The following is a 23,091-nucleotide window of genomic DNA, read 5'->3' as shown; positions in this document are numbered from 1 at the left end:
ATCACTCTCAAAACGGAACATCCTTCTTGTGGTTTTGTTACTCGGACGGAGTGCTGTGCGCTGTGTGAGAAAAATAGGAAAGGTATTCTGTCGCTTCTAACTTTCTCTCCGAGTAATCATTTTACATGTAAATATAGCCAAAACCACAGACGTTACCTTTAAATTATGTGTATTGTGATTTTGTCAGACGACATCGCGGTTATAAAATCAGTATTTTAGCAGTGCGGAGCGGCTTAGAAATGGCTTGGTGGTGTCTGGTTAACGTGTAGTCTTAATGGGCCACGAATCAGTCACTATCTCAAATTCATCCTGTTGTCTGACAAGAGAGCTTTACTGGGAGTTCGGCTTTATTAAAACACAATATATGTGAGCACAGAGAATAGGGAAGCAACCAGATGTAAAGGGCTGACACCGTTTGACACTTGGCGGAATGTAAATATGACGCGATGACATCACAAATATGCTAATTAGCGCATGACATCGTCTAACGACATTTAGCGACTTTTCGAGTAGGCTTTAGCTACTTTCCATTGAAAATAGTTGGCTTGCTGCCTGCTGAAGGTTGTATTTAAAAAATATTTTACTGTTTTTTGTAGTGTTCTTCTACACCAACACTACAATCTTCTAGCGTGTAGCTAGACTACGGGTCACCACACAACCTACACCGCCCCCCTCCTCAAAGGTTTTAGCACCCCTGTAAAAAAGCCCCCGACGCGTGACTAAGTAAAACTTAGGGCTATTAATATTTAATTTTAAATTAATGGGTATTCTAAAAAGACTTCCCTAAAATATATAAAGTAACTGTATTATGAAAACTTTTTTTCATCATGAAATGAACGATTATTGCTTTTCCTTGTACTCAGCTCACCCCTTCAGGCAGCATGCACAAGTTTTTGAAGACAGGAAATGGCATTGTAAACGCACCGCCCCTCCCTGCTCTCTTCTGTCTTCTACCTCTACAGTCGGAGGAGGTAGTACTGTCCGTTCGGTAACTTTGTGAGCAATCAGTGAAGAGCTGACCGCTGAGTGATGCCCATAACGGAGAGCCCAGAGATGGAAACCTGTGAGCTGGACCTTCAGCAGCGGCGATCAGCGCAGTGGAGCAGCAAAACGGCGGTGTTTATCGCGCTCACTGTCATTGGATTTGTACAGATTGTCTCCAGTGTTGCAGTGCTGTTACACTTGACCGGGCATATACCTCAGGTACAACTCTGAGTACCTTCTTTATTACTTAACAAAATGTTTCCTTTTCACTTAATGTGCGATTTCATTTGCTCTCTTCAGAAGCTGCCCACGAACTAGGCAACAGAGCACAGGTTCATTGTACAGGGCAGATAGTTTTTGTGAATGAAACAAGAACGAATGTCGTAAACAAACAGTATGACTTTTCTGTTCGTGGAAATTTGGTTGGTATGCCAGTAGCAACTACTGTGGCCATGGTTTACAGCATATATATGCTATTGCAACTGTATAATATTGCTTATTCAGTATTTTTTGAACTGAAACATGAGCTGCAGGCCCTGCAATTCTCTGCAAATAGCCACCATGAGTATGATTGCTTGCATAGTAATACACTGCTATGCAATCCATCATATTGCTATCATTCCAAATGTTAATTGTATTTATAAAGCATCCCAGAGTTAAAAAGAAAAAAGTTCCATCTCAAAACGCTACATCTTTCATTTGAGTTTGTAAGGGGCCTGGCATGACTTAACATCTGTGACTGACAAAGCACCTAATTACATCTGCACACAGCAGGAGAGAGACCAGTCAGCAGAATGCCAGGTGGTGGTGCTCAGAGAAGCACTAATTTGATGTGCACGTTTTCCATTAATCATATTCCCGGCAGTGGATCCATTTGTTTCACATGCGCTAATTTTTTCCAGGCAGACTCCTCCACAGCGCTACAGAGAAACACAGAGGTAAGAAGTTATGTGAATGTTTGAGACAAGCTTTGATTGGCAATATAAACAAAGACTCACTTAGATATCACTTCCTCATAATTCAGGTTGTTCTCACCGAGCCCGTCCCAACTGATGCATTCAGACACGCCAAGGCCAGAGCAGAACCCAAAGTTCAGAGGAAAAATAGGAACATCACCCCAGCAGCTCACCTGCCAATCAAACCAGCCAGCGGACATATACAGAGTGAGTGCCAACACTAAAAGCAGTGTCTGTGTAACCCAGTCTTACATAGGCAAACTGAGCACTTGCATATCAAGAGAAATTCCACTGATTTTTCATAATGTCGGCATGACTAAATCGTTGATATGTAAACATTAAGACTGGTTTGATATGAAATGCGCCATTCTTGATAAACATACCATCAGAATTTTTCTCAGTGGTGGTGATAGTAACCAGATGTCTGAAGGCTTTGATACCTCTAAAGGCTAATAGACAAAATGGCAATTTTGCATTGTAGATATCACTCCCCAGTTCCTATCACCACCATGGAGTTGGTAAGTTTTTCTACAACACATCAGTTCACATCACATCTCTCTGAATGGCTTTGTGAACATTAATCACTTGAATTGTGCAGAATTTTTTTTTAAAAGTCGTTGGAATCTCATTTAAAAATAAAGATGATTTGAAGTTTTTTGGGGCTGTGCTATAAAAGAATGACTTTTCCCTAAATAATCTTTCAATAGAAGCTTCTTTAAGGGCTCAACTCATCAATCTGAGAAAGAAAAACTAGTCTCAACTAAGGCCGTACACTCTTTAAAAAGATGGTTCTTCAAGGGTTCTTTAGTAAAGAAAATGGTTCTATATAGAACCATGAACACTCAAAGAACCCTTTGCATGCTTAACGGGTTCTTTGCCTCGTTAAAATGTTCTTCAGATTGATGGAGAATGTGTTATATGTGGTTCTGTATAGAACTTTTTTGAAAAGAGTTCTATATAGCACCAGAGAGAGTTCTTCTATTGTGATGATGCCAAGCTTGTCACAATAGAAGAACCCTTTTTGGTGCTATATAGTACCCTTTACAAAAGGTTCTATCTCTCCTTTGAAAATTTGCACTTAAACACACCGCAAAGACTACAGCAGACAGCCAACATGCATGGTTGTCCCAACGCACCTGTGCAAAAGGGAACAACTCTCCATAGGAGGAGCTGCAGTAGGCTGTAAAAATGTAAAACTGCAGCATAGTAAAGAATACATGGTTTTAATGTCATACAAGCATCAAATGACCCTGTTTGAACTAAACTCAAGGTGTGAAAGTAAACCACTGTTGTGTGATCGATGGGTTTAAAAAGGCTACTCACAAGTAAATGCCTGTACATTAAACAATGAAATACTCATTATACATACTCATGATGATATAGAATAACAAGTCCATTAAATAACTGAGTGTCCCATGCTTTTATGTTGGAGCTCTTGTGCATCCACGTTTATCCCTAACAATATAATCATATGTTCTCGTTGGTGGTATTATACTTAGGTACTGTTAGTTTACAAATTCGAGCCAGAGCCAGCAGTGCGGGACACACAGCAAACTACGGGTGACGGTTGCTCACTGGCTGCCTAACAGCATCTGATGACCAACAGTCGGCTTGGTGTGTCTGGCCCCCTTTCAAAATTTTAAGAACCTTGACATGAAGGTTTTTTTCTAGAACCAAATCAAGATTTACCTTTATTTATGAAAAAAAATATGGGAACTTGACTTCTAAAGGCTCAGACACTCCAAGCCAAAGATGAAGAACTAGCAGCAGCGAAGTAAAGAAAATGGTTCTATATAAAACCATGAACACTCAAAGAACCCTTTGCATGCTTAAAGGGTTCTTTGCATCATTAAAACGTTCTTCAGATTGATGGAGAATGTGTTATATGTGGTTCTGAATAGAACCTTTTTGAAAAGAGTTCTATATAGCACCAGAGAGAGTTCTTCTATTGTGATGATGCCAAGCTTATAACAACAGAAGAACCCTTTTTGGTGCTATATAGAACCCTCTACAAAAGGTTCTATCTCTCCTTTGAAAATTTGCACTTAAACACACGCAAAGACTACAGCAGACAGCCAACACGCATGGTTGTCCTAACATGCCTGCGCAAAAGGGAACAACTGTTATGATACAAGTTGTAACAATAACTTGAAAAGGTAAACTGATACAGACACAATTAATTCAATACAATGTTTTAACCAGATGAGTTTTCCAAACTAAATACATAAAAATATATGAATCAAAATCTCATTACCATGTCTGAAAAAGTCATGGTCAGGCATTAGGATCCTCTTCCCACACCCTAGTTAGTTATGTTTATTAAGAAGGGATGTCATCAGCAGGGCTCCATACTCGTCTGTGTTCTCCTAGTCTGGAAAATACTACTATCCAGTTTAGTTTAAAGAGGAAGAGTTACAGGGCAGAAAAATTCATACATCCTCATACAGTACATGTACAGGTTTGCAAGATTACCAGTAAATGGGTGGGAAAATTTATACAATACTGTTGAAGACGTGAAAGTGTGTGCTATACCTAGAGATGGCACGATACCACTTAATTAAAGCAGTTCACTTAACATCGTAAGATCATCTAAAAGTAGCAAAAGCTACCATTATTCATACAAAAGCAAAGATATTTGTTATTGATTCGAAATTTGTTACAGGATCAGATCAGATTTGTTCATTTTTAGTTTTGATATCTGACCCAGTATTTTCTGCTGAAGTCGACCAATTGGATTGGTGCCATCTCTAACATTTCTTTAATCATATGCAGCACCTTTGATTGATACAGGGAGATTCGCTCGAAAGAGGCCCCGAATATTCTGTTATAACTCTCGGTAGGACAAAGCAATCTGAACAAAACAATGTGCAGTTTGCTCCTCAGTATATGGAGCTTCGAACAAGCTGGGATGCCCCTACGTCAGAGCGATGAGGTAGGTGCCGGACAGCTGTTGCGACGTTTGACCTCCGTTTGCAACTTCGGGGTGCATACACCTTTACCCCTTCATGTGTCTGGCAGAAAACGGAGATCACTTCCAGCATCGCATGTAATGCAATCGATTACACATACGTCAAGGTAGGTAGCATATTTTTTGGTTCAGATAGCTTCATCCTAACGGGAGTTACAACAGAATATTCGGGGCCTCTTTCGAGTGAATCTCCCTGTAGAACCTGTATTTTGTAGATATATAGCTTACATCACATCCACAATAAGATTCAGTTTTGTGTGAAACATACAATTCTGGCAAAACATCAATACATTGTGTAGAATTTTTCATTAAAATTTTACTATGTGGCTAGTCATATGGAAGAAACTAGAAGTTTTAACTCTAGCTACAATACAGTAAATACTGACAATGTTTGGTAGCTCTTCACTAGCCTTTCTCTGCTTTTATTATTAGGGAAAGTCCATGCCGCTATCATTCACTGGAACCCTGAGCAAGGCAACCTTCACCATTTTGGATATCACAATGGACGGATCCTTGTTCAGAAATCAGGCCTGTACTATGTGTATGCCAAAACGTGTTTTCGTTACTATGATATTCTGGAGGTAGGTCCTGAGTCAGCACAAGGCGGTCAGACGAAAAGGTCACCAACCATATCACCATCTGATGAAGGAGTGCAGCTAATACAGTATGTGTTCCAAGAGCGCTTGTCACTCAGTTCCCCATTAAGGCCAGCACTGCTAATGAAAAGTGGGAACACATGGCGTTGGAAGCGAGGGACTTATCACATGTGCTGTCAACAACAAAGTGGGGTGTTTTCACTACGGGCTGGAGAAGGTTTATATGTGAGCGTTTCAAACTCTTGGATGCTTGACCCAGAAGCTGAAGGCAGCTACTTTGGGGCTTTTAGGATAAGCAGTGAAATGTAGCTTTGAAGACTGTGTGTTTCTCAAACTGTTTACTTATTCTATATTTATTTTTTTAATACTTGAGATACCCTTAAAGGCATTCTGTGACATTATAGAAACAATACACTGAGCTGAGGCTAAGCTGTTATTGCTCTTAGATGATTCCATTTCACAATAATATTACTTACAATTGACAGGGGCAGTTCTAGCAGGGCAGATATTTCACAAACTGACTTGTGGCATGAGTGGCATCCTATGATAGTACCACATTTAATGTCATCGAGCTGAAACACTTGAACTTAATGATTATGTGTGTCCACATACTTTTGGCCAAAACAACTGTTAAATATACACCATTGTTAAAAAAAAAAGTAAAAAGAATTTCCCTATATTCATTTCTTGTTGCTGTGTAACATTGTATGCTTACTACTTTTAAGTAATTTGAGTTCTCTTAATATTTAAGTTTTAACAGAAAATTTTACATGGCATAGTGTGACTCAGATGTGTATCTCAATGCAAATTGTATATTTTTATATACTGTGACATTCCTGAGCCAAAACTGGGCTTTTTCAGAAAAATCCTACCTGTTTAATCACAGTTTTTACCATTTGTATTATTTTATACACTACATTGCAATTCATTTTCCTTTTCAGTGAAATGAATAAAGACTGGATGTTCTCTTAGATTCTAATGTTGATGTTCACTTTGCTGATGCACACCCTTTTAAAACAGAATTATATATTGTGGAATGCTTATTGGTCTACAGTAGAAGATTTATTAATATGATTGCTGGCAAGAGAAAAACAGTCTGAAGTTGAATCACTGAAGAAAAGCAAACATAGCTCAACTTCTGGCATGGGTACACTTTCACTTTTGAGATCTGGCGCTTATAAATGGTGTTAGTGTGGTATTAGTGTGACACTGATACTAAATGGTTTTTGCAGATTAGGCTTGTATTCACTCTAAAGTATAACTTTACTGACCCCGTCACACCAAAGTCATGATGTCTGAAGTCTATAGGTACAGTGATGAAATACATCAGTGATTCTAGACTCCAGTCCTGGAAACCCTCTGCCCTACACAGTTTCATATATTCCCTGCCACAACACATCTAATCCAACTCATTTAGGGCTTTAATTAAGACATAATTTCCTGATGAGCTTGTTTTGGGACAGAGAATACTCAAAAGAGTACGTATCCCACTCGAGAACCACTGAAATACAGTTGGGTGACAAACTTGGCCAATAAAGAGCATTCAAATTTTTGGCCCTGAAAAATACTATAAGTTGCTTTAATGGTATGTTTTGAAGCATTTGGCTGGATCTTAGCATTTTATACGCTTCTACACCAGTGGTCAACGACCCTGGTCCCGGAGGTCTACCTTCCTGCAGAGTCTAGTTTCACACAAGCTCTAGCTAATTAACTTATTCAGAAGTGCTTGATTGGCTACATCAGATGTATTGGTTTCACAGATTAAGTGGTACTGTTTTGAACATAAGGAACACCCCTTTTTTCTCCACACTTTCCTCTTTCTAAAACTCTGTTACATATTAATCATCTGTCCATCTGCCCAAAATATCTAGTCCTAGTCTTTGGATAGCTTATCAGTGCATCGTGCTTCTTAAAAATGTACTAAACTGTTGAGCCTGAAACACCTAATGTTTTCATTATGTGTAGTTTATTCTGATTTTACAGATTTGTTAGCCTTTTGTGCATGAAATAATGATAAAAATTTCAAGCTGTCCAAGAAACAACTGAGCAGGTCCCCTCAAATGGGAAATGAGTGTAATTCCTGCAAAGTTCAGCTGACATGGATGTACATGTCCTCAAATTGAAGCTGACAATCTACATCTTAGTCACAGTTCCATTCTAAAGCTAATGTGCGTACAATGCCAAAATACCAATTTTATCAAGAAGCCACCAGCATGGAAGTAAAAACTCCTAAATTAACCCTGCTACTTTGAACGCATAAATGTTCATAGGTTCTGAAAAACGTACTATTGAACAAAACCAAGGGCTTCATAAGAAGAACTTCAAGACAGCTTCACTGCACAAGCTCTTTAGCTTTATTTTCTGTCTTATTTTTTTCTGTTTTTCATTGGGAAATACCCTGGTGCTAGGTTATGCTAGAATTATGCTATTTATTTAAAAACAAGCAAGCAGGAAACGCCTAAAAAATGTCTACCAGCACAAATTAAGACCACTGACGTGTTAAGGAGGAAAAACGTGATTAGGAGTGACAAATAACAAGCAGAGGTTGTTGTGGTTGGTTTGATTCATGTGGGGAATACCCCGCTGACTCACTATCCTGTTATGACTACACTGGCTGGAGCCTGAGACTGATCCCGTTTTTGCTGAACTTAGGAAGACTGTACCCCTTACTGAACAATGCTCTCTGCATAGAGATTATTAGACTTAAAATTAGACTTATCTAACACATTTGAGGGATATATATTATATTTTCAGAATGTCAAATCATGTTGAAATTTTCTTGCACCAGTTTTTAACAACTGAGTGATCCTTGGAAAACATTAAAATCATGTCAATAAAGCTACTGTTATTGTAAAGCTGTACAGAGGTGGAAACAAGTACAGAGAAAACATACTTAAGTAAAAAGTCAATGTTTTATTAACATATTAAAGTATATAAAAGTAAAAAGTAAATGTTTTAACAGATAAGATTGAACTTTTTTTTTTGGTAGTGTGTGGTGTGGCAACTAATGGTACTGGTACTTGCTCAAAGGCATAGTTGTGGGCAGTTTCGATTTATAATGATATGAAGTCAATTGTATATTTTAATTAACAAACAAATAATTTAAATGTGCGGAAAATTCACTGATGAGAAGAAGAGAAAAATTGCCTTTGAGATTTGTAATGAGTACCTTGAAGGTTTAAAGGAAAGTGTAAGGAGGAAAATGTTTTCATCTTGGAAATGTAATTGCATAACAGTTAAAGTATTACATTTCAAACAGTAAAGAACATATCTTATAAAATAAGTATGGTATTTTCTAACTTTATAACCGTATCATAATTGAAATACAGATAATCCCTTATATAACAAGTACATTCTGGCTGGATTAACTAAGGTGCAGCTCACACAGAGATGCAGCCACATTTTAGGCCAAAATGCCATGCCAGGTGTTTTGGCCATTAATGCTTTGACATTATGGATAACAGCTATATTTTGTTAAAAATCCAGTCCTACTTTAGAAATAGGACCAGGGAGAGGGTTAGGTTTTGGGTTAAGGTTGATGCCATGGTGAACAGCTGACTTCAGCTTCATATCACCAAATAATTAGGGGTGGGCGATATAAATAATTATCGCAGAACCCTCCTTGAAAGTATATGATGCCCTAAAATGAACTGAAGACCAGCAGTGAGGTTGCTAACCTTATCGCTCCTCTGTTATCATCGATCTTAGTGCAGCTTTTGACACAATAGACCATTCCATTCTATTAGACAGGCTTGAAAAACTAGTAGGAGTGACAGGTAAAGCTCTTTCGTGGTTCAAATCTTACCTTAGTGATCGCTTTGAGTTTGTTATTGTAAATGGTGAACTATCAGCTCTCACAATAGTAAAGTATGGTGTTCCACAGGGCTCTGTCTTAGGACCCATATTATTTACCTTATATATGCTACCACTACGTACCATCATTAGAAAACATGGCATCAGTTTCCACTGCTATGCCGATGATACACAATTGTATATTTCAGCTAAACCAGAGGACAAAATTGAACTTAATAACATAGAGGACTGTGTAAAAGACATTAAAGAATGGATGTCAAGTAACTTCCTCTTACTAAATTCGGACAAAACAGAAGTTCTTCTTCTTGGTCCAAAACCTACTAGGGATAATCTGCCTACGTTTACTCTTAATCTCGATAGTTTCTCAATTGCACCAGGCACATCTGTAAAAAGCCTTGGTGTCACGATCGATTCTGATCTGGCCTTCGATGAGCATATTACCAATATTACCAGAATAGCTTTCCTCCACCTGTGTAACATCGCTAAATTAAGAAATTCACTGTCGCTACAGGATGCAGAAACGTCCAGGTTAGATTACTGTAACACTCTGCTTTCTGGTTGTTCCAGCCAAAACTTTAACAAGCTTCAGTTAGTCCAGAACGCTGCAGCCAGAGTTCTCACCAAAACCAGGAAATTTGACCACATTTGTGTACCTTACATTGGTTGCCAGTTAAATTCCGCTTTGAGTACAAAATTCTTCTACTGACGTATAAAGCTTTGAATGGCCTTGCTCCTCAGTGACCTTATTTCCTATTATCAACCGACACGCCCACTTAGATCACAAGGTGCGGGCTCATTATTAGTACCCAGAATAAATAAAGTTACATCAGGGGAAAGAGCCTTTTCATACAACGCCCCCCAGCTTTGGAACAACCTACCAGTCTGTGTTCGGGACTCAGACACAGCCTCCATCTTTAAGTCTAGGCTAAAAACTTAGCTGTTTAGTCGAACCTTTGGTTAATTTGTTTTCCTAACTATCTGTCCCCCTCATCACTGCAAACTGGCAGGGTCACCTACAGAGCATCACTAATAGCCTGTAAATGAAGTAATATTCTTTTTTATTTGAGGGTCCCATTTCAGAGAGGAAGATTTCAACCACTACCCCTTGTAACTCAGTTCCAAGGGGCAATGTGATACTCGAAAACAAGGGCTAGGGGTAAAAATAAGAAATAGGATTGGGCCTAAGTTTGAAATTAGTGTGATCTGTCCTGACAACAAGGTGTAACTAATTTTGTATGGCTTATGGTTGTTAATATTTTCAACTGTAGGAAGATGACCACAGCCTTTTCACATTTTTTCATATTTTAACATCTTTTCACCTCTTTTCATGTCATGTGTTTTTTGTTACATCAAATTATGGGGAGCAGTATCAACAGGGGTATCAATAAGTATTGATGTTAACAAGCAGTATCAGGATCAATATTGGTATTGATAAAATCCTAACAATACCCATCCCTTCACACAGATTTGAGAAAAATAATTCATCATAAGATTTAGGGTTTTATAATCATTGTACTTCAAAAAAGCATAGATTTTTGTTAATATTTTTAATGACAGGTCAAATACATAAGCAATAAAGCATGTTTTTCACTGCCTGTTTTGCTCATGTGTACCAGGGATGCCAATATTTGCCAATAAACTAAAAGAAAGAAAAAAAGATTCCTGATTTCAATTAAAAAAGAAAGAGGAAAAAAATTTTAAAAAGGAAAAAAGAAATGGATATGGCAATGTATACTATAGAAACCACAAAACTGAGAGGCACATGGAAAATGGAGAGAGCACATAAATGTCAAAAATATAATCCATGTCCCCTCCAGTATTTCCCACACTGACAACCCTATTTTGCCAAATCTTTGGTATCTATGATGAGTTTCAAAAGCTGGTTTTTCCCGTGGGAGACGACTCAAGATCTGTGTCAACCACATATTAAGAGATGGAACATCTGGAGGTATCAACAACAAAAAAATACATTTTTTTTGCCAGATATGTTAAAGTTCCTAGGAGATATTCCTGACTGTCATTCAGTATTATGTCAGGGCTGTGCTTCAAATGATTAATTTGTGCTGACCAATAATAAAGCAGAAAGGTAGGTAAGGATGCTATAATGTCAATTTTAAAAAGGCTATAAAGATGTATTTGTTGTTGTTCACATAACAATATAACAGAAATCAAATTTTCAGTAAGATAAAATTATTCAAAGATAAAGGTGCTTTTAAAAAAAAAGCATTCATCAAATATACTGGCACCCCTATAATGAACATAATGCAACTGACTTATGTTGTCATTCACATTTGATCTTTTTTAAGCATATTGTTTATGTCTTCAGTGATTGCTTCTTGTCACAAATATGAATCCAATTAGCATGGCAAGGGCACTAGTAGGGAGGAAAAAGTCCTTAAGCGTGAGAAAGAAACTTTAAGGGGAACTAATACTCTAGTTGACACTAGATAGTGGAATTACAATCTAAATAATATGAGTTTACAATGGAAAATAACAGAGGTACTCTGACTAAACAAAGGAGTGATCAGTTAGATAAAACTATATCAGAAAACTGTCAGAACAAAAGATTTAGTAGACTACCAATTCTGTTCGACATATACAGCATGTAGATACGAGAAATGTTTGTAAACATGAGTTTAAAGCAGGACCAAAAAAAGGTTAGGAGTTCATATAGGGGCTGAAAGTGATTAAGTTTAGGAGAACATTTAACAACTTGCAAAAGAAACACAACAGTACATTTACACTTAACAAATGATAAACGGAGCACTGATGAACCTGCCTAGAGAGGGTTGCATGTGTAATTTTGCCTCCCACAGCACAGTGAGTGTGGTTTGAGAGGCTGAACTTTCTCCACAGTTGGACAACTACTAGTTGCCACCTCCGTGCCAACAGACTATTTTGTCGCTGCTGTCATCAAACAACAAATGTAAGCACCTGTAATTGGAACCAGACTCTGTGGTTTGCTCAATACAGAGCTCTTTGGAAACAAATGCCAGAAATGGCTCACAGTCTCACAAAACAAATCTAACCTGAAGTGAGATATGGTGGCAGTCTGAGATGTCGCAGGGCTGTTCTTCTTCCCAAGACATGGAATATTGCTAACAAACAACCTACAGTCGTGGAAAAAATAGGACACCCCATGAAAAACTTTGTCTTTTTTTAACATACTTAGACATGGACATTTGATCTTCACGTTAGCAGTATTGAGTGATGGAGGTAATATCACTTAATAAATAAAACTGCGGAAATGTATTTCTTAGTTAAAACACCCTCACATTTATTACAACTTAAAATGCCTAAAATTAGAATCAGGTGCCCCACATCAGCTGCAAATGATTAAAACTTTGTTAGAGAGAATTTTGGAGGAGCCTTTCTTGTTTAAACCTCAGACATTTTGTTTGGTTTGCTCTTGATTGTTGAAGTGAGTGGTATCAATATGGCAAGATCCAAAGAGCTCTCTGAGGCCTTCAGAAAGAATGCTGTAGATGCATTTGAGTCTGGGGAAGGGATTTAAAAAGATCTCAAAACAATTAGAAATGAGACATTCCACGTCTGGAAAAAATTTTACAAGTGGAGCACATTTAAAACAACTGCCACCATGGTCAGATCAGGCCATCCTAGCAAGTTCAGCGCAAGAGGAGAAATATAAAGAAGTCATCAAAAATTCTAAAATTTCATCACGGGACCTACAGGTAGTTCTTGCCCAGTTGATGTCAAAGCACATTCTACCATCAGAAAGAGACTGAACAAGTTTGATTCTTATGGGAGGCGTGCAAGGAGAAAACCCTTACTGCAAAAAAATAAGTAAATAAATAAAATAAAATAAAATAAATAAATAAATAAAAATCAAGGCAAGACAAAAGCTTGCTAGAGAACACATAGACAAAGACCATGATGTCTGGAACAATGTGGTTTGGACACATGAATTCACAGTTGAATTATTTGAGCACAGTAACAAGTGACATGTTTGGCGCAAACCAAATAGTATTTGAGCACAAGAACCTCATGGTTCAGCACTGAGGCGGAAATGGCATGGTTTGGGGCTGCTTTGCTGCAGCAAGGCCTCACAAGCTCTCCCTCACAGAATCCACTATGAATACTTTATTGTGTCAGAGGGCACTTGAGTAAAATGTAGCGGGGTTTCCATACACTAATTTTTTTGCGAATTTTGAAAATGTGTAAAAGAAAAAGGCTGAATAAAAAAAGCCCAAAATTAAGAAAAAACACCCAAATATTGCAAAAGAGTTGTACACTAGGACGAGGTGGAAAAGTTAGAAAGCTAAAGCCGAAATGTGAAAAAAGGTGATGGAAAAGTGCTTTTCGAATAAACGCTGACGTATCAAGACGTAAGTGGGAAATGATTGGCCTTACAGATGGTCCGATCGTGGCGCATCGCTTTTCGAAGGTTGTATTTGATATTCTGAAATGCCTAATCCACAGCTTATATGAAATACATAAATACATGCATACATATGACATCACTATACATTTCATGATATTACATTTTTCTGAGGTTTGATAATCTGTCAGGAATACACAAAAAGTACCAGCAGTGTCACATTTAAAAATACTATCAAAAACAATGAATGCAATGACTTTTATTGTTTAATAGGTACACCACCACTCTGAAAAAGCGTGCTGGAGAACCAATCCTGCCTTTTATTAGCTGCGTTAAACACAGATCTAAAACGCGCGTCAGGTATGTATAATTTCTTCACATTCACTTCAAGTCTAGCGTTTTTCACTTGCGTAAAAGGTCAAAGGTTGCGTTACACGTCACATCTTGTAAACTAGCTAGATGTAAATAGGACTTAATTAAGTCCCTGATGTTTGGAGTTGGAGCAGCCTGCACTGATACTTAACGCTACTTGGGCATTTATTCAACCTTTTTTCCCTATAGCCATACTGCCGTGAACTGTGCACGCGCTTACTCTTTCATTCCCAGCTAACAGCTATTAGCGACGTGCAACGACAAAACAGAAATGTTGAGGTAACGTTAAGCTTTACCAGTTTTGATAAGGTCTACGTGACCGTTCCCAAAACATTTTGTTAATACTTCTATCTACAGATTAATTACAGCTGGGTCCCTTAGTTGCATTTTGAGAGGCAGTGCTTGTTTAAGTTTTTATGTAGCAAATGATGTTAACTAAGTATCTAGCGTAAACAAAAATATAGAAATAATGTTAGCATCTGTACTTCTAGATACCGTATATGTTGATTAAGTAAACTATTTAAAAAGGTAATTATATATAAAATTGTCTGGCATTATTTTAGGGTTGAAAACTTCAAAATAAAAAACATGTTGCCAAATAAGACAACTTTAAACCACTCAAATCACTGAAAAACTGTTGTCCTCAAGTTCTTCCTTAAATGTCAGGTGGTGCAACCAAAAACAAAGGACTTTTATTTTGACATGCTTTTATGAAAAATTGGCCATTGTGTTGCACTATAAAGAAGACCCCGAGTGACCTTTGTGGTGCATGGACAGGATCAGTAGCTCTTTCACTAATTTTGGGGAAAAAAACCCAAAACATTTTTGAGTCAAGTTTATCATGGTTCAATTTACCATGACAGGTGGTACGACCTCACAAAAACCATTAATATGTGTAGTTATAGCCTGGCCTCAGGAGAATGTTTATTTATCTGAAAAATGTAAGTGTAAACTCAAGTTCAAGGATAAAGGTTTCTGTGAGTGTCTAAGCAGATGCTTGTTCAATTTGAAATTACTCTGAAAAGTCAGCTGGCACAACCAAAGTCAAATGGTGCAACCAGGCACAGTTTTACTAACTGAAATGGGCAATTAAAAGCTTTAATAACACTAACTATGTAAGATATAAAAGGCACATAGATATAAATGTAAATATATATGCAGATCACGTCATGCACATCATGTCCTTTTCAATAAGATTTTTAAAAATGATTATTTTTAAAACTTTGATTGTCATTGACCCATATAGCATTGTTATAGAAAAGGGTTATTTTCCAAAAACCTGAATACTCTGTTACATTTGTTCAAATTTAATTTTATTCTCCATAGTGAGGGTGAGCAGGAATTCTCTCTGACTAGTGCACTTCAAGCGGTTTCCCAGCAGGGGGAGTCCCAAGCTGTTGAGCTAGAGGAAAAACAACATGTTCTAAACTCAGTACAGGTAAACAGCAGTGCAGTTGTCTGTACATCACAGTAAAATTACATTTTACTTAACATTTTGTTCAATGAAAATATATCATATCAAGGCGTACATTCAAAAATAGAGTCTTCATATATATATATATATATATATATATATGTGTGTGTGTGTGTATATATATATATATATATATATATATATATATATATATATATATATATATATATATTGTGTATATATATTGTATATTCATATATTGCAGTGCTAATTCTCAAATATTGCATGGGATTTGGTAGCCTTGTCTCACTTTGCTAGTTATCTTAGCCACTTTTTCATAATGCTACAGGCCACTTTATCAGAGATAGTAAAGAGCTATGAGGCTCTTGCCAAGGACATAAAACTGAAGGAACGACAAATCACTGGCATCACCTGTGAGATTGAGCAGATTCATAACCACAACGAGACACAAGAGACACAGTTAAAAGCCATCTTAATAGAAAATATGAGACTCAAACATAGCATTGAAGAACAGCTGGAGAACTCGCACTTCTTGCTATCTGGATACAATACTTACCGCAATAAAATGGAAAGTTACAAAATGTCTGTCGCTGAGATGGAGAGCCAGGCACCTATTCGTAAGGAGCTGGTGGAGAAGATGAAGGAAGTGAAGAGACTTAAGGATTGCAAGGAGGGACTGAAGATTGATTTACAGAATCCAGAGGGAAATGCTGTTCAGCAGGCTCAGGTGCTGTACAGGACTACTCAGACATGATGTAACAAAATATGGGCATAACACTGCATGAAATGCTCACACTTGTTGGCCATTTTATCTGGTACAGCAACCATATAGGTGAACTTTGTAGGTGTACAGTTGCTGACTGTAGCCCATCTGTTGCAGTATTTTATCAGCTATTCCATCTATCAGTGGAAAGGGACCACCGCAGGACCACCTCTGATGAGATATTAGGTTTGGTGGTAACCATTCTCAGCACAGTAGTGACTTAGTAGTGTGTGGTGCTCTGGTATCAGGCACAGCAGCGTTCCTGTTTTTTTAAACACCTCAGTGTCAATGCTAGGTTGAGAATAGTTTGCCAATCAAAACACACATTCAAATTGTGCATGGAAAACAGTGAGCTACAGACTCAAACTGTCACGACATAACTACAAGGTAAGTGTTGTGCTGACAATGGTCTACCACCCACGTAATGTTTGGTCAGTGGTGGTCCTATGGTGGTGTTTTTCCACTGATGGGTGGAGTAGAGGGTGGCTGATGCAGTGTGCAGCAACAGATGGACTACATTTTTTAACAGTAATTTTAAGCCTCCAAGGTGGACCTGTATTGGTGGGTGTACCTGATAGAAGGGCCAGTTAGTATGAGTATTTCATGTAGTGCTACCATTATATTATACACACCCTGTATGTATATTTTTTTTTTTTGAATGTATGTAACTACTATGTTAAGCATAACCATAGTATTATATTTTATGTTGTTTTCAGAAGGAAATAGATAATATTAAGGCCAAGGTACTTTGCTCAAAAGAGATGGTGAGAGAAAAAATAGTGCTTTTGGAGAAGGAGAAAGAGACTCATTCACAGCTGAGAAAGGATATAGAGGTAAGCTGAGATCAGTACAGTGCCTTCTCTAATTATAGCATTACTTTGGTAAAGAGGAAAAAAAAATGGGAAAAAAAATCAGTGGTGTTTTTTAGATTGGTCTAACTGATCTAACCTCTAACTTAAGGTAAATTTCTTTCAAACATTTTCTTTTCTCAAGAAAGTGAACGACATTTGTTGGTACCAATAAAGCACTTGTGAACGAAATATAATAGGAATATTTTCAAAGTTAATTGAAGACATTATTAGCTTGCCTTGAAAAGGATAGAATTTGGCTTCACATTCAGAAGGGATGTGTTTTTTTGTTTTCAAATGCAGTTGATTTACTTTACAGTTATGATTCTTTCTGCTCAGATTCACAACAGAAGATGTGAGGCCATTGTCAAGAGACTCTGCTGCCAGCTGAACAAAGCTCAATCCAGCCACCAACAGCTAAGCAGTGACATCTCACAAATGGAGAAGGAGGTTGAACATCTTAGGAACCAGTTACAGGTATCTCATCCCATGCAGAACCAAACCACGGATGGCTGCACATGAATGTGATCAGTGAAGCTATTCTAGTGGTAGTGTTTGGGGCGATATAAGACTTTGCTGACTAATGTTTTTGAGTTCTTTGGCACATGTTAGTGCATGAATGTTTTAGCCATAACAGTTATTTTGTTTTATTTCCTTGAAAGAGTTGTTGGTGTGAATTTGCAAATAATACCTTTGTGATGCACTGTTCATGATTTGAACAGTTGAGGGCAGCAGTTTCAACCAAATGTTCAGGTATAATTTCAGCAAAGGTTGCTGGTCACTGTGTTCATTGCCATTGAAATATAAAGATTTTAAAACAAGTGCCTCATTCCTTAAACACATAAAATCATTTTCAGCAAGGTTAAAATGATTATGAGCTTTGCTTTCTTTTTGGCATTAGTATATAGGTCCGTCAAGCTTTGTGTATGTTACATATGCATTTTATATCTTACATTGCTTCGGATAAGTGAAGCTTGGTACAAAAGACAGACTCAAACCAAAAGTATTATCTTTGAGTGAGAATTATCTGTTTGGGAATCATGTTTTTTTTCTTACTGACGAAGAAATATTGACTTGATATACAGTGCCATGCAAAGGTCTTTAAAACAATTTATCTGGGCAGTAAGTGTATTTTTACCGGTAAATTATTAAACATTAGAATAAACATGAATACAATAAAAAAGATATTCCTTCATTTCTAGCTTTACATCTTATTTTCTCAGATGGTGCAGAAGACTCTTGCACAGTACTTTGTGTCATTTCTATATACATTACAGGCCAAGAGTTATAAGCACCACTGTCATTGTAAACATAAACCTTCTAAATATCATTCAAGAGATTGTGTGCAGTAAAATGTTTGTTAAAAAATAACAAAATGGTCTGACCAAATATCTGCATTTTTAATGTACAACTCACTTTATTTATTTATTTATTTTTGTTTTTGTTTGGCTCCTGGTTATTATGCTGCAGGCTCTTCTAGTCACATATTTACTTATATCCACCAAATTCTCACATTCAGATGCGTCTGAAGGCTTGGCGATCTGAATTGGGTGTGTTCAGTATAGGAGTTTGTAAATAATTAACTTGTCAAAGTAAGAGCATGCTGTCACCAAAGACTGTGAAGACTTTTCCCTGGAGGTGGTCAATGTGACAATATTTTATTTTTATTATGATATATTGTAATATGCTTTTCTGAGTATATTATAGATGTTGATGCTAAAACACCACTGACCAACTGCATGTTTCATTACAAAGACAGCCTAATTATTGGATTTAGTGCAGTGCAGTAGATAATTGATTGGATTTAGTGCAGTGCAGTAGATAATTGATTGGATTTAGTGCAGTGGTTTTGTCATTGACAGCATTTTGAAATTGTGGCACTGCTGGTACTTTTTTGTTTATTACAACTTATCAAACCTCAGAAAAATGTCATATTGTCATATGTATTGTGTATCGTGAAAATATCTTAAAATATTGTAATTTTATAATTTTGCCATATTTCCCACTCGATGGAATACATTTGAGTAAGAGTATGTACCTGCGAACTGATGAAATATTTTGAAAAACATGATTTGGTTTGACTAGATGTCAGTAAGCATGCTGAGTTGTGTTGTTGGTTTGTAAAACATTTTTTAAACAGATTTGAATTGGAGGAGAATTTGGGCAAGTTGGCTCACTGACTTTATTGTGATTGTTTAATTCGGACATCAAGGTACAGTTTTTTGTTATTAAATTAACGTATCATAAACTCAGGGTCCATATTTAGTTGAATGCATTATAAATACAATAAGGAACATCTCCAACAATGCTTGTGGTTAGGGATACACCATTACCACTTTCGTTACTAGTACCTGATCCTTAAGTATCAGCCGAATACCAAGTACCAGTATGGATATCATGAGGTAAATAATAGAGATTGTGAGTGTATTCTGTAGAGTTAATATGCTTGCATAACACACGTGCATGCGAAGAGGAGTCAGATTCTGCTGGGGAGATGCAATTCAGCACAACACTTGCAGAGAACATTAGAAGAGAAAGAACTGTTTTGACTTATAAAGTAGAGGGAAAAAATGTAGAGTAATGTCACAGGGTTTTATTACAAGAGGTTGCAAACTTTCAAGGCTTACTTGGCGTGAGATGTGGGCTGAGAACACTAACCAGTTTTGGTGTGAGATTAATTTATTTCTGTGCATGCTAGCCTGAAACAGGACTGTGATTAGATGACTTTTGGCATATGAAAAAAAAATACAGAATTCTGTGTGACTGGGATGACACAGATAAGGTTACAGCCTCCATTGCAGTCTTTCATTAATAGCATTGGCATTGACGTACACTCTGCTGTTGGTTTTTTTTGTTTTCCCATAAGCCATGACACTGTCTTGCATCCTTTTAGCTCTTACCAATGAGTAAAAGCCAGTCTGAGATTTACTCTTGTTGGTCTCTTGCTCAGTCACTCTCCCATTTTCTCTTTCTCCCTACTCTGACAACGTCTTCTTTGGTCTCTACATAGCCTCTGCCATGATGTCCGTGCTGGTAATACTGAGCTAGCTTTTTATAGCTCGCTGAAGAATCATCCTGTAAAGCATTACACAGTTCTTGCAAGAGGTCTTGTGTCTGATGCTCCAAAGTTACATAGCGCTATAACAGGTGTTCTGGGCCAGCAGCGGCAATGACAGAGACTCCATTCTTCTTATTACAAGTCAGTGTATCATCAAAATGATTTTAAAAGTAATATTTTAAGGTAACATTGTTATATAATGTTGCTTTAAAAACAGAACTAAACACTGTATAAATAAACCTGTGGTGTGTACATATAAGCACGCAGCAAGTCATTAGTCTCATATGTGCATCGTATTTACTTGTGGTTTATCACCGAGCATCAAATATTGCAGGCATTAACGCTGTCAGTAGAAGCTGCTTTCAGTGGATTTTCGGGCTTGATGAGAATAACAGGCTGCGACACCACGCCACTGTTTAATACAACTGAAAGACGGAAGCCCTATGCTGCTGTGCTAAAGGCTAAACCAAAGCTACAGACTATCATTACCCCAGGAGGGGGCTGCCGTTATTATGTTTTGCACTGTTTGTGTGTTATGTTATTTGGCTTATTTGTAGCATACCAGTGAAACTGATACCTTAGCAAGTATTCCAACTGGTATCTAACCCACTACTATTGTCCATCTGCTGTCAGAAATGCATGCAGCACTCAGTAGCCTGTGTGTGTTTGTGCGAGTGTGCATCCAATGTTGAGCATCGGCTGATTCCAATGCTGATCCGATATGTCTTCGTTAAAAACTAAAAAGCTTTAAAATGAGCTATTTTAATTTAATACTTCATTTAAGACGGTAGGCAATCATGCTGAAACTACTAAAATACAGGATTACCTTACAGGGAGGAATACCTGTACAACTTCATCATGCCAGTGAAGTGCTGTGTTCAGTTTCATCAGATGAGCAGTATCTGGGCTGGCAGTCTCATTGAACACTAATGAGGGTGTGACAAAGTATCTGCTATCTCTTTATATTTGCCTGTTCATCTGGCCTCTCATTAGCATGTTCTCAGAGCGGGGTTGTTTTCTCTCAGGAGAAAAAAATGCCTCAGGTGTATTCTGTTCTGAACTGACAAACCCATAATGCCCTGGTTCAGTACTGATGTTCTTGTCAAATAAACACACTGTGCCCATGCGCACACCTTCACACCCATCCTGAACTAGTTCTTATAAACACCCACAATCCATTCCTTGCACACTGTCCAAGAAAATGCACAGAGAAATCGAACACGTAGTCAAACTAATGTCAGTTTTGAGGAGTGAGAGGACGGTTAAATTAGTTGACTTAAGTTGTAAGAGATGAATTCTTCTGCTTTTTGTTTCAGTGGAAAGATCGTAAAAACCACTACAGCATTGTCTTGTTTTTACAGAATTCACCTTATTCAGAGAGTTCAAGTTGCTCTGTTTGGGTTGTGGTTTTATGTTGCAAGACTGTATGTCTGCCCTCTAGGGACCTGTTTATTTGAACCTGCATGTCTTACTCTCACATTATTCTGAATATTCCTCCTGCACAATTAGCCCAAATTACTCAACAATCCCACATTTCTTTCTTGGGTCCTCACAATAGCTGGTGTGCCTGTGTTTATGTATAGGGGAGTGTATTGGAAGTTTTTGTCTGTGATCATAGGCATGTGGTTAACATTGTCTGCTTACCTCCTGTCAGCTCGTGTGACCAGATGACTTGATGTCCAGCCGTATTGACTTTAGCAGAATTAGTCTAGCCCCCGCTTCCCTAAGAAATTTTCAGTGCATTACACTTTTTAGTTTGACTCCTGACCTTGACCTGTAGTTTGTCTAACTCCTGACAAATCTATCCATATCATGTGAACTCAGAAAAATTCACTCTTTGGGCCTCCTTATTGTATTATCATTATTGATTAGTTTTTAGATGTAAATCTGGCTTGTAACTCACTTACTCATGTTTAAACAATACTGTCCCCCAGAGGAGTTCTTGGCACTCTCAAGAGAATTCTCTGTGGGCTATTGAGAGAGTGAGAAAGAAAGAAATACGTGGTCGTATCTAATGTAGTCCTATATAAAATGAATGGAGAGCACCTAGGACAAACACCTTTTACCTGGCAAATACTAGAGAGCACATACAGTGGCAGCAAAAGTTTGGGCACCCCTGGTCAAAATTTCTGTAACTGTGAACCGTTAAGTGAGTAGAAAATGAGCTGATCTTCAGAAGGCATATAGTTAAAGATGAAACATTTTTTCCAACATCTTGAGCAAGATTAATGTATTATTTTTTTTTACAGTTTTAGTATGAAAGAAGGAAAGGAACATGATGCAAAAGTTTGGGTTCTCAGATATCTCTTTCCAAGGTCTCAGACCTCTTGTTAAAGTCATGGCTTGGTGATGCAAATTTCAAGGCTTTATAAATACTCTGACTTCTCAAACCTTGTCCCAACAATCAGCAGCCATGAGCTCCCCTGAGCAGATGCCTAGCACTATGAAAATTAAAATAATTTGACTCGTAGCTGGCTACAAAGAGCATTTACAGGCTGTGAGACTTGCCAGAGGAAAGTGTTGCTAAATACTGACCATGCAGGATGCCCAAATGTTTGCTTCAGGCTCTTTTCCTTTTTTGTTATTTAGAAACTGTAAAAGATGGAAATAAAAAATGAATCTTGCTTAAAATATTAAAGAATTTTTTAACATAATGCCTTTGGGAAGTCTGGTCATATTTTACTTGCTTAGTCATTCACAGTAACAGATTTTGCCCCAGGGTTGCCCCAAACTTTTGCATGCTGCCGTATCAGGTGGCCCCGAATTGCTCCCACCCCAGAACAGAGCATAGTGTTAAAAACCAGGAAAGTTAAACCATGAAGGCTAGCTAGAGAAAGATGATGAAAACCTCAAGAAAGCGTAAGGGGAAGGGATGCATGATTTAAAAAAAAAAACCAAAAAAAACAGAAAATTACTTAAGTTTCAAAGAAATTATGAAATTATAGTGCATGATTTGTTT

At 37.5% G+C, this 23,091-nt stretch overlaps 2 protein-coding genes across 3 annotated transcripts; both read left to right on the top strand.

Moving 5' to 3' along the window:
• The first annotated feature begins 950 nt into the window (after positions 1–950).
• On the top strand, positions 951–6,398 carry LOC118807526 (tumor necrosis factor ligand superfamily member 11-like). 2 transcript variants are annotated; one of them, XM_036569544.1, is made up of 4 exons: positions 951–1,203; positions 1,887–1,922; positions 2,009–2,147; positions 5,341–6,398. In XM_036569544.1, exons 1-4 carry the CDS (start codon positions 1,030–1,032, stop codon positions 5,811–5,813), a joined length of 822 nt encoding a protein of 273 aa, XP_036425437.1. In that variant the 5' UTR covers positions 951–1,029; the 3' UTR covers positions 5,814–6,398. The 2 variants fall into 2 exon arrangements, with proteins under 2 accessions (XP_036425437.1, XP_036425438.1); XM_036569545.1 differs by having other exon boundaries at positions 1,891–1,922; positions 5,341–5,595.
• A 7,901-nt stretch (positions 6,399–14,299) lies between these two features.
• LOC118807447 (coiled-coil domain-containing protein 122) lies at positions 14,300–17,596 on the top strand. The gene is made up of 5 exons (XM_036569460.1): positions 14,300–14,307; positions 15,355–15,466; positions 15,792–16,190; positions 16,943–17,059; positions 17,414–17,596. The coding sequence occupies exons 1-5, from the start codon at positions 14,300–14,302 to the stop codon at positions 17,594–17,596; spliced, it is 819 nt and encodes a 272-aa protein (XP_036425353.1).
• The last annotated feature ends 5,495 nt before the right edge of the window (positions 17,597–23,091 follow it).

This window comes from Colossoma macropomum, unplaced genomic scaffold (genome assembly GCF_904425465.1).
Source record: "Colossoma macropomum unplaced genomic scaffold, Colossoma_macropomum, whole genome shotgun sequence".
Taxonomy (NCBI): Eukaryota; Metazoa; Chordata; class Actinopteri; order Characiformes; family Serrasalmidae; genus Colossoma; species Colossoma macropomum.
The sequence above is the reverse complement of the archived record's forward strand: the minus strand, read 5'-3'. Positions and strand labels throughout refer to the sequence as shown.

Coding starts and splice junctions, on each gene's coding strand:
- LOC118807447 (XM_036569460.1), top strand. Junction 15,467..15,791: donor ATGTTCTAAACTCAGTACAG/GTAAACAGCAGT, acceptor ATAATGCTACAG/GCCACTTTATCAGAGATAGT. Junction 16,191..16,942: donor ATGCTGTTCAGCAGGCTCAG/GTGCTGTACAGG, acceptor TGTTGTTTTCAG/AAGGAAATAGATAATATTAA.
- LOC118807526 (XM_036569544.1), top strand. CDS start 1,030: ATGCCCATAACGGAGAGCCCAGAGATGGAAACCTGTGAGCTGGACCTT. Junction 1,204..1,886: donor TGACCGGGCATATACCTCAG/GTACAACTCTGA, acceptor AATTTTTTCCAG/GCAGACTCCTCCACAGCGCT. Junction 2,148..5,340: donor AGCCAGCGGACATATACAGA/GTGAGTGCCAAC, acceptor TTTTATTATTAG/GGAAAGTCCATGCCGCTATC.